The following is a 12,384-nucleotide window of genomic DNA, read 5'->3' as shown; positions in this document are numbered from 1 at the left end:
AGTACATCATGAGAAACGCTGGGCTGGAAGAAGCACAAGCTAGAATCAAGATTGCTGGGAGAAATATCAATCACCTCAGATATGCAGATGACACCACCTTTATGGCAGAAAGTGGAGAGGAACTAAAGAGCCTCTTAATGAAAGTGAAAGAGGAGAGTGAAAAAGTTGGCTTAAAGCTCAACATTCAGAAAACTAAGATCATGGCATCTTGTCCCATCACTTCATGGGAAATAGTTGGGGAAACAGTGGAAACAGGGTCAGACTTTATTTTTTTGGGCTCCGAAATCACTGCAGATGGTGATTCTAGCCATGAAATTAAACACGCTTACTCCTTGGAAGGAAAGTTATGACCAACCTAGATAGCATATTGAAAAGCAGAGACATTACTTTGCCAACACAGGTCCGTCTAGTCAAGGATCTGGTTTTTCCAGTGGTCATGTATGAATGTGAGAGTTGGACTGTGAAGAAAGCTGAGAGCCAAAACATTGACGGTTTTGAACTGTGGTGTTGGAGAAGACTCTTGAGAGTCCCTTGGACTGCAAGGAGCTCCAACCAGTCCATCCTAAAGGAGATCAGTCCTGGGTGTTCATTGGAAGGCCTGATGTTGAAGCTGAAACTCCAATACTTTGGCCACCTCATGTGAAGAGTTGACTCATTGGAAAATACTCTGATGCTGGGAGGGATTGGGGGCAGGAGGAGAAGGGGACAGCAGAGGATGAGATGGCTGGATGGCATCACCAACTCGATGGACATGAGTTTGAGTGAACTCTGGGAGTTGGTGATGGACAGGGAGGCCTGGCGTGCTGTGATTCATGGGCTTGCAAAGAGTCGGACATGACTGAGTGACTGAACTGAACTGAACTGATCAGCATATTAAAGCCTGATTCTGCTTATAGTAATTTAATTTACTTCACAACAAGTCATTTTTGAATACTGCATTTTGACCAATGACAATAGAGCTTTGTTAAAATTGTGTTGTGGGGGTGGCAAGTATGTACGTCTGAGATACTAGGTGAAGCATGGTAATTCCTTGTTATGCATGGCAGCTGCAGGAACTGGCCTAGTGATTATGAACTTCTATAGGTTTAATAGAAAGATGCTGAGTGGAAAGTTTCAGACATTATTTCAAGACTAGGAGAGTCAGATTTCATAATTTTTTCCTAAGGATTATTTTGGGCATTTTAGCTATGATGTAAAACTCTGGCTCAAGATACTCAACTAAGTGTAAGTTCTAATGAAGAAGTAAATAATTTGGGGATCTAGTTAGTTATCAAGGTAGTACTAAAAGCAGCAGACTATTAAAAGAGGCCATTTCCACAGAATTTTAAGGCACTATAGATTACACTGATCTTTTCATGCAGGCATGTGTGGGAAACACAGCCTTCCTCTCTACTGGTTTATCTATCTACAACATTGAGTGAAGTGGTCCAGAATACATCAGAACACTTTGATCTCAATGATGTATTAGAGATAAAGGAAGGTTTTTCGGAAAAGTGCTAGCATGTTAAGAGCTGAGGAGTCACTGTCTTGTGAGTTTTTCTTGGGAAAGATTCTCTTTTGGGGAAAAGGCAACTTTGGATGAGTGACAGGGTTTGCCATTTAGTTGACACAGATCAAAGGTGAAGTTATAAAACTGAGAGTGTTGAAACACTGATTATGGGACCTGAGCACCTGCAGATTTTGTTATCCAAGGTGGGTCCTGTGACCAATCCTTTGCAGATGCTTAGGGATGACTATGCTTCAGTGTGGAAGTTTGCATTATTGGTCAGAATTCTGTCAGTTAGTAGTATTATGGATCTACACCTTGCCATGGTTTCATTTTCAGTTCAGTTCAGTTCAGTTCAGTCGCTCAGTCGTGTCCAACTCTTTGTGACCCCATGAATTGCAGCATGCCAGGCCTCCCTGTCCATCACCAACTCCTGGAGTTCACTCAAACTCACATCCATTGAGTCGGTGATGCCATCCAGCCATCTCACCCTCTGTCGTCCCCTTCTCCTCCTGCTCCCAAATCCCTCCCAGCATCAGAGTCTTTTCCAATAAGTCAACTCTTCACATGAGGTGGCCAAAGTATTGGAGTTTCAGCTTTAGCATCAGTCCTTCCAATGAACACCCAGGACTGATCTCCTTTAGGATGGACTGGCTGGATCTCCTTGCAGTCCAAGGGACTCTCAAGAGTCTTCTCCAACACCACAGTTCAAAAGCATCAACTCTTCGGTGCTCAGCCTTCTTCACAGTCCAACTCTCACATCCATACATGACCACAGGAAAAACCAGATCCTTGACTAGACGGACCTTTGTTGGCAAAGTAATGTCTCTGCTTTTGAATATGCTATCTAGGTTGGTCATAACTTTCCTTCCAAGGAGTAAGCGTCTTTAGGTAGCATATATTTCTCTGCCTCACTGATAGTCAGCTAGGACAAGTGAGCCATTTTGGTCAATCATATATTAGCAGATGCGATGTAAGCGGGTGCAAGGGATGCGTTTGCAAGGTAGGACTTGCCCTGTCATGCTTCTGCTTTGAGAAGAGCTTCTCTTGGGTAATTGCTACTGTTTCTAACTGATTCTCACAACAAACACATGTGGAGTAGATATTTTTTTTCCATTTAGTGGCTTTTAATGTAATCACAGTTGTGTAATTATCATACAAAGATTTTATTTTATTTTACTCTTTGTATTAATAGAAAATCAGTTTATTTTTAAATTTTTATTTTATATTGGAGTAGAGATGATTAACAGTGTTGTGTTAATTTCAGGTGTAGAGCAAAGTGATTCAGTAACATGTACACATCTATCTATTCTTTTTCAAATTCTTTATCTGTTTAGACTATTACAGAGTATTGAGGAGAGTTCCCTGTGCTATATAGTAGTTTCTTGTTGGCTGCCTATTTTATTTAGTTTTATAATTAATTTTTATTGTAGTGTACTTGCTTTCCAATGTTATGTTAGTTTCTACCATACAGCAAAGTGAATCAGCTATACATATATCCTCCTCCTTTTTGGATTTTCTTCCCATCTAGGTCACCACAGGGCACTGAGTTCCCTGTACTACACAATCAGTTCTCTTTAGTTATGTATTTACACAGAGTTTCGACAGTGTATATGTGTCATTTCCAATCTATTGGAAGCTATTGTATCTTGATCCTCGCTGACGCTGTTCCTGCCTCGAACTCCCTGGATCAGCCGGGGCTGGACCTCGGCAAGTAACCACTATAGAAAACAGTAGGGAAGTTCCTAAAAAAATAAAAAATAGACCCAGAGGGATGGTATGGGGAGGGAGGTGGGAGGGGGCTTCAGGATGGGGAACACATGTACACCCATGGCAGATGCATGTTGATGGATGGCAAAACCAATACAATATTGTAGAGTTAAAAAAAAAAAATTAAAAAAAAAAAGAACTACTATAGGATCCAGTATCCTACTTCTGCAATATATCTAAGAGAATTGAAAGTAGGATTTGCATACCAATGTTCATGCAGCAGTGTGCACAATAGCTAAGAGGTGGGAGCAACCCATATGTCCATCAATGATGAATGAATAAACAAAATTTGATACATACATACAATGAAATAAACATTCATCCTGAAAAAGTAAGGAAATCCAGCCATAATGCTACAATGGATGAACCTGAGAATATTATGCTAAGTGAAATAAGCCAGCCACAAAAAGACAAATATTGTATGATTCCACTTAGATAAGCTATTTGAAATAGTCAAATTCATAAGAAGAGAAGTAGAATGGTAGTTACCAGGGGCTGCAGGGAGGAAGAAAAGGAGAGTTGTTGTGTAACGGGAATAGAGTTTCAGACTCACAAGATGAAAAATTTCCAGAGATCTTTTTCACAACAGTGTACACATAGCTAACACTGCTGAACTGAGCTGTGCACTTAAAGTGCATATTAAGGTAGTAAATTTTATGTTATGGGTGTGTTTTTTTTAACCACAATAAAAAGTAAATAAAAAATAAACCTAATATGGTGTTAAATGAATTATGTTCTCATTTCCTACCTGGACAAACTACTTTAACAACGTTGGAAGGCCTGATTAGAATCCTAAGATGCTTTGAAGTTCCAAGCCAAAGGCAGTTGCTCAGGGAGAGCCACCCTGTTCTTAGGCACCTGCCCATGGGCCATGGCTTATTCTCACTCCTCCTCATTTCCACTCCTCTTAAAAAGTGAGGGCTGACACATACACAGCATAAATACCTCCAGTCCACGTGCTCAGTTCTCATCCTCATCCCCTGCATACAGTTTCTGCCTGATCTCCCCTTGGAGTGAACACATCACTCCAACACATCACATATGAGAATGGACTCATAGTATAGGTCTGAATAGACCCCTGAAGCTGAGGAGTCATGCTCCAAGCAAATATCTATGTGTGATCTTTTGAACTGGAGCATAAATGATTACAAGACTTTTCCTCACAGGCCTGGCAGGCCACAGGGGAAAGCTTCAGCTGGGTTTACCCTTCTATGTAAAGAAAAGGAAATACTCTACTCCAGCCCACTCTGGTGGCTTTCCTGGTGGCTCAGATGGTAAAGAATCTTCCTGCAATGCAGGAGACCTGAGTTCGATCCCTGGGTTGGGAAGATCCCCTAGAGAAGGAAATGGCTACTCACTCCAGTATTCTTGCCTAGAGAATGTCTTGAAGAGAGGAGCCTGGCAGGCTGCAGTCCATGAGGGCACAGAGAGTTGGACATGACTGAGCAACTAAGCACCTTAGCACCAGCCCACTGTTGCCATCCTGTCCAGGCTTACATATGTTCAATGGTGAATTCTAGCAAATATTTTAAAAAGAAATGATATGCATTCTCTAAAATTTCTCTTGGATGATATAAGCAGAGTAATTACTTCTAAGAACATTCTATGAAGTCAACATTACCTTACATCCAAAAGTAGACAAAGACAGTATATAAGAAAAACTAACAAAAACTATAGACTAATCTCTCTCATAAACACAGATGCAAAAATCTTCAACAAAATATCAGCAAATAGAATCCAACAATATAGAAAAAAATTATACACTATGACTAAGTGGTATTTTTTCCAGTTGTGCAAGATTGTTTCAGCATTTAAAAATCAGTTGATGTAATTCAACAGATAAATAGTTTAAGGAAGAAAAATCACATGATCACACCAATGGATGCAGAAAAGGCATTCGACAAAGTCCAAAACTCATGCATGATAAAAACTGTCTGTAAACTAACAGTAAAGAGGAACTTTCTCTACTGGAAAAAGAACACCTACACAAAACCTAAAGTTAACATCATACTTAATGATGAAAAACTTGAAACTTCCTCACTAAGATTAGGAGCAAGGCAAGGATGTCCCTTTCATGACTGCTTTTCAATATAGTATTGGCCCTAGGTAATCAGTAAGACAAGAAAAGGAAAGAAAATGTATACAGATCGGGAAGAGAGACATAAAACTGTCTTTCTTCATAGATGGCATAATTGTCATGCAGAAGATCTAAAAGAATCAATAAGAAAACTCCTGAAACCAAAAGTGATTATAATAAGGATGTAAGTTAACATACAGAAGTCAATTGCTTTCCTGTATCAGCAAAGACCATGTAGAATTTAAAGTTACAAACACAATCCCATTTACATTAGCACCACACAGAATGAAATACTTCAGAATAAATCTAACAAGATATGTGCAAAATCTTTATGAGGAAAACTACCAAATGCTGATGAAATAACTGAAAGAATAACAAAATTAATGGAGTTACTCCATGTGTATGAACCTGAAGACTTGACATTGTCACGATTTCACTTCTTCCGAACTTGATCTATAGATTCTATACAATTCCAGTCAAAGTCCCAGCAGGGTATTTTGTAGATAATGACAAACTGATTACAAAGTTTATACAGAGATGCAAAAGACTCAGAATTGCCAATGCACACTGAAGAAGTAGAACTGAATTAAAAGTTGGAGGACTGACACTACTCAATATCATGACTTACTATTGATCTAAAGTGATAGTAATCGTGTATTTTAGGCAGGCTAGACAAAGAGATCAATGGAATAGAGATCCTAGAAATAGACCCACATAAATATAGACGACTGATCATTGAAAACTGACTTTTGTAAAGAAAAAAGAAAATGAACAATTGAGCCAAGATAATGTTATTAAAGAATGGTTCCGTACAACATGTAAGAAAATGAATCACACAAGAGTTCACATTGCTCACAAAAACTAACCTAAAATATCTCAAGCTTAAATGTAAACTACAAAACTGTAAAGTTCCTAGAAGGTAACTGGAGAAATCTAGATGACCTTGGGTGTGGCAATGATCTTTTAGGTACAAGATGAAAAGAATGATTTATAAAACAAAGAATTGAGAAGCTGGACTTCAATAGAATTAAAAATTTCTACTCTGTAGAAGGACATTGTCAAGAGGATGAAAAGACAGGCTGTAGTTTACATGAAAATATTTGCAAAAGATATATGTGATAAAGAACTGTTATCTAAAATATTTACTACAAAGTTTGGATGAACCTTGAGTATATTATGCTAAATAATGTAAGTCAGCCAAAGAAAGACAAATACTGCATATCACTTACAGGTGGAATCTAAAAACATCAAACTTGTAGAAGTAAAATGGTGGTTACTTGGGGGGTGGTGGGTAGGGATATAGGACATATGTTTAAGGTACAAACTTGCAGTAAGTGGTAGATAAGTCCTAGAGATCTGATGTACGACACAGTGAAAATAGGCAACGATGTTGTATTACAGTCCTCAAACTTACTAAGAGAATAAAACTCATTTAAACCACTAAAACAAACTGATAACTATATAATGTGTTGCTGTTGTTGTTCAGTTACTCAGTGGTGTCTGACTGTTTGTGACCCCATGGACTGTAGCACGCCAGGCTTCCTTGAGAGAGGTGCTAATTATTGCTATCATGGCAATCATATAAAAATATATCAGACTAACATGTGTACACTTTAAATTCACACAATGTTATATGTCAAATATATTTCAACAAAAATATGGAAAGTAAAGAAACAACCTGATTAAAAACGGGCCCAAGACCTTAGGAGACACGTAACACAGAAGATATACAGATGGCAAATAAGCCTATGAAAAGATACTGCACGTCATTTGTCATCAGGAAGTGCAAGTTGAAACAAGAGTGAGACACTACTACACACCTATTAGAATGTGCTGGTAAGGATGCAGAGTAACGTGAATTCATGCACTGCTGGTGAGAATGGAAAACGGCGCAGTCACGTTGGAAGACAGTTTGGCAGTTTCTTATCAAACGAAACACACTCTTATCACACAATCCAGAAACTGTGCTCTTTGGTATTTAACCAAAGGAGCTGAAACCTATGTCTGCACAATTGTCTCCTCATGCTGTGTTCTTAGTTGTCAAAACTTAGAAACGATCAAGATGTCATTCAGTTGGTAAATGGAAAATAAACTGTGGTATATCCAGGCAATAAAATATTACTCAGTGCTCAAAAGAAATAAGCTATCAAGTTATAAAAAGATACGGAGGAAACTAAAATGCACAGTACAAGGTGATATAAGTCAAATCTACAGGAATCTGGAGGAGGCAAAACCAAGGAACACAGGAAACAGTAAAGAGATCAAAGGTTGTCATGGATTCTGCAGGGGGAGGGATGAACAGGTAGAGCACAGAGTTTTTAGAACAGTGAGACTCTAGTAATGACCAGTATACAGTGTTCATACATATAATGAATATATGTCGTTACATAGTTGTCCAAACTCACAATACACAACACCAACAGTGAACCCTAATGTCAGCTATGGTCTTTGGATGATAATGATGCATCAATGTGTGTTCATCTATCTTAACAAATATACTGCTTTCATGGAGGATGTTGTTAATGGAGGAAGCTGTGCATGCATGGGGTCAGAGAGTACATGGGAAATCTCCATATCATTTGCTCAGTTTTTCTGTACACCTAATATAGACAATTTATTAATCAAAGCAAAAAAAATTACTATGAGCATTTAAATCTCAGAGTGTTAAATCTCAGAGAAACTCAGAATTATTCATTTTTCCATGTCTGAGTGAGGAATGAGGTATTGTACCTAAAATAAAATGACAAAAAACTAATCATTATTTTACTATTATCTTAAAATAATTATGAGTTACAATTAAAATAATGCCCACAAATCTTTTGCTGTGCAAGAGAATTAATTCTTTAACACGAATCCCTGATATTGTTTTGATCAAATGGTGGAAGACATTTTATCTAATGCTGATTGGATTTACTGAGTCAGGTTGACTGTAGTTACAGACTGTCAGTATTGAGGAAGGAGAAAAGACTACAGGAATGTTGAATATTCCTTGGTTGTCTGGGAGATGTGGGAAAATAGTGGCAAAAAAGGTATTGTCAGGAAAAGTTTGAAACTGAGAGGTTAGAAGGAAATGGCAACCCACTCCAGTACTCTTGCCTGGAAAATCCCATGGATGGAGGAGCCTGGTGGGCTGCTGTCTATGGGATCGCACAGAGTCGGACCCAACTGAAGCAACTTAGCAGCAGCAGCAGAGAGGTTATGATTATGCCAAGACTGATAAGCTGCCTAGAGAGACCTTTGGCCAAGAGATGGGGCGGGGGGTGGGTAAGATGAGGTGTGGGTTTGAATATCAGTGTTAATTGTTTACCAGCTGTGTCATCTGGAGAAAGTTATTTAACCTCTCTAAATCAAAGTTTCAAATGAGATAATTTAGCAAAACACTCAAACAGTTGACTAGCATCCAAAAGTGTTAGATGTAGTGATGATGATACTATGGTTATGATGGTGATTATGGCATTAGTTGAGTAAAGGAATATTTAAATAACTTTGGAAGCAATAAGTACACAGTGGCAGCATAATAAGAGAGAAAACGGACAAATCTGGTTGAGAAAGAGTATTTGCTACTTCTTGGTGACTTTCAAATTCACCTCCATTTGTCATGTGTACTACAGGCTTAAATTAGTATTAGTTTGGATAATATATTCTTTATAGAAGAGGAGAAATCAATGAACAACCCTCTTAAACTCATTGCTGAAAGTTCTAATTTATCTTATGTTCCAGTCAAGATGGATAGATGTTTATCAGAGGGCCAAAGACAAGCAAAAAAAACCAAAAAAAAACCAAAACAAACCAAAAAAAAAACAAAAAACACAAAACCAAAAACAAACTATCCCTAAAGGAATAAAACATGAACTCAAAATGGGCAGGCAGACACGAGAGGCATGAGAGATGTGAAAGGGAGAAAGGGAAGATGGAAAACATTCAGACATGTTGAGAAGCAGTTTTTCTCCATTCATGTGTCGTATGAATTTTAGAGGGTTTCTCCCCTATATTTCTATTCCACTTTCAACCTGAGAAATCATGACATTTACATTCAAAGTGTTTTCACCTCAGAGTTTTCTGGATGGCAGCCCTTACCTCCTTATTTCTCAAGCTGTAGATCAGAGGGTTCAGCACAGGGATCACTGTGATGTAGAACATGGAGGCCACATTCTCCTGGGCCAGGGAACTGGCTGTGGAGGGTTTTAAGTACATGAAGGAAGAAGACCCATAAAATAATCCCACAGCTGCAAGATGGGAGCTGCAGGTGCTGAAGGCTTTGGATCGTCCCTCTGTGGAGGTGACATGGAGAATGCTGGAGATGATGAAGGCATAGGAAACAAGGACTGTTAAGCTGGTGACTACAATGTTGAATCCAGCCAAAAAGAAAGTTGTCATCTCAATGTCATAGGTGCTAGAGCAAGAGAGTGTCATGAGGGTGAGGATTTCACAGAAGTAATGACTGATGAGAAAATCACAACAGGACAGCTTCAACATGAGACCAGTCTCTATAGTTGAGCCAATGAGCCCCATGGCATAGACCCCAACCACCAGCAGGGAGCAGACTCGATGAGACATGTTGATGTTGTAAAGCAAAGGTCTGTAGATGGCAACGTAGCGGTCATAGGCCATCACTGTCAGCATGTAACACTCAGCAATGACAAACACCAGGAAGAAGTAGAGCTGGGCCATGCACCCTGCATAGGAGATGGTGTTCTTCCCTGACACAAAGTTCACCAGCGTCTTAGGGGTAATGACAGAGGAGTAGCAGAGATCCACCAAGGACAGGTTGCTGAGGAAATAGTACATGGGGGTGTGAAGCTGAGCGTTCAGACAAATCAGGGTTATCATGGCCAGGTTCCCTACCATGGTGACCAAGTAAATCCCAAGGAAGAGGAAGAAGAGGGGGAGCTGGAACTCTGGCCGATTTGTTAAACCTCCAAGAATGAACTCTGTCACTGTGGATTGGTTTTCTGCAGCCATTCTCCTCTGTTTGGGGACCCTATGGAGATAAGAAAGAAGAGCCTGTGAAAGGTTGAGAGTCAGCCCTTTGGTATCAGTTGGAGACACATCTGAGGATTCAGTCAACAGCATCTAGGACATGAAAGGCTGTCTTCATTGTATTATATCATGGGGGGTTCAGGATGGGGAACACGTGTATACCTGTGGCAGATTCATGTTGATGTATGGCAAAACCGATACAATATTGTAAAGTAATTAACCTCCAATTAAAATAAATAAATTTATATTAAAAAAATCAATTGCTTTTCAATTCTGGGGTTTCTTCATTGCCTTGTTCAAGTAGCCTTAATAGTAAAAATAAAATAAAACTAAATAAAGATTCAAGTATACCAACAACAAAAAAATTTTTTTAAATGTTATATTGAAGTATAGTCAATTAACAATGCTGTGATAGTTTTAGGAGGACAGCAGAGGGATTCAGCCATACATATACATGTATCCACTCTCCCCCAAACTTATAAGAATGTTGAACATGGCACAGCAGCTCCTGCAGATACTGAGAAATGACTGTGTAGGAGACTTTCTGGTAAGGGGAGGTATCAGCTTCTGTTCCTGAGTGAGTGATCTTGAATTCACATTTTCCTAACTGTTTTGTATCTTTACTCCTTCTTCCTTGGTGGCTCAGATAGTAAAGAATCTTCCTGCAGTGCATGAGACCCAAGTTTGATCCTTGGGTCGGCAAGATTCCCTGGTGAAGAGAATGGCAACCCACTCCAGTATTCTAGCCTGGAGAATCCAGAGAAGCCTGGTGGGCTACAGTCCTTGGGGTTGCAAAGCGTTAGACACGACTGAGTGACTAACGCTACTTACTCCTAATATTTTCTAGGATTCAGATAATTTTTTGCAAGGTTTAAAGAATATGAAGGTGGGGATAAAACAGCCACTCCTGGAGATTTTAACACCCTCCTGTTTCTCGTGTTTTATTTCTAGGTTTACAGTTGAATGTTGCTCCAGAAGGAGAAAGTCTCTTGGCATCTATGCAATCTCAAAATATTGCCCATAAAATGAAAACATGTGGTTACCTTATCCTAAGCTGAGATAGTGTGGGCTGGTAGTTAGAGCCCTTTCAATCACTGAGTGACAAATGAGCTTCCACAGTTGAGAATTAAATGGAGTTACAATATCAATTTCCAAAATTAAAAAATGTATTGGAATAATGTGTATGAAATATTTTCCAAATACTCAATTGTTATACAAATATAAAGTTTCATTAGGCATCTGGAGTTTGTCCTAATTTTTAATTGAACCTGAGTTCCTGGGATACTTATTTTTAGTTTTGGTTACGCGTAAAAGTCACCTGGTGAGATTTTAAAAAATAATATGTCAGGTTCTGACTTACAGTCATTCTGACCAACTGGCATTTGCTAGACACTGAGTGCTCTGTTTATAGCAGGTGGCAAAATTCACCTGAAGGTAGTAAAGATTTTTTCTTTAACTTTTTGTTTATTGCAATCAGATGGTTTTGTAGCTTGAAACTGTGGCACTGAAAGCAGTTTATACTGAGTAACATAAAGCTCCCAAGGAAGAGGTTGAGATTGATTGCTCTCCATTGCATTGAAAGACTCAGGAAAAATTCAGGTTGGATCATGCTTAAGAGTAGATGGGAGTAAAAGGAGAACAGTGTGGAGATTCCTTAAAAAACTGGAAATAGAACTGCCTTATGATCCAGCAATCCCACTGCTGAGCATACACACTGAGGAAACCAGAAGGGAAAGAGACACGTGTACCCCAATGTTCATCACAGCACTGTTTATAATAGCCAGGACATGGAAGCAACCTAGATGCCCATCAGCAGATGAATGGATAAGAAAGCTGTGGTACATATACACAATGGAGTATTACTCAGCCATTAAAAAGAAAAGATTTGAATCAATTCTAATGAAGTGGATGAAACTGGAGCCTATTATACAGAGTGAAGTAAGCCAGAAAGAAAAACACCAATACAGTATACTAACGCATATATATGGAATTTAGAAAGATGGTAACAATAACCCTGTGTACGAGACAGCAAAAGAGACACTGATGTATAGATTAGTCTTATGGACTCTGT

At 38.9% G+C, this 12,384-nt stretch overlaps 1 protein-coding gene across 1 annotated transcript; it reads right to left on the bottom strand.

Annotated features, from left to right (window-relative positions):
• Positions 1-9,377: 9,377 nt before the first annotated feature.
• On the bottom strand, positions 9,378-10,295 carry LOC104980670 (olfactory receptor 151-like). Its single transcript, XM_010829425.1, has one exon. It carries the CDS (start codon positions 10,293-10,295, stop codon positions 9,378-9,380), a length of 918 nt encoding a protein of 305 aa, XP_010827727.1.
• Between the last annotated feature and the right edge of the window lie 2,089 nt (positions 10,296-12,384).

The sequence above is a fragment of the Bison bison genome, unplaced genomic scaffold, assembly GCF_000754665.1.
Source record: "Bison bison bison isolate TAMUID 2011002044 unplaced genomic scaffold, Bison_UMD1.0 scf7180017864506, whole genome shotgun sequence".
NCBI lineage: Eukaryota > Metazoa > Chordata > Mammalia > Artiodactyla > Bovidae > Bison > Bison bison.
Note: the sequence above shows the minus strand (reverse complement) of the source record. Positions and strands in the feature narration are given on the sequence as shown.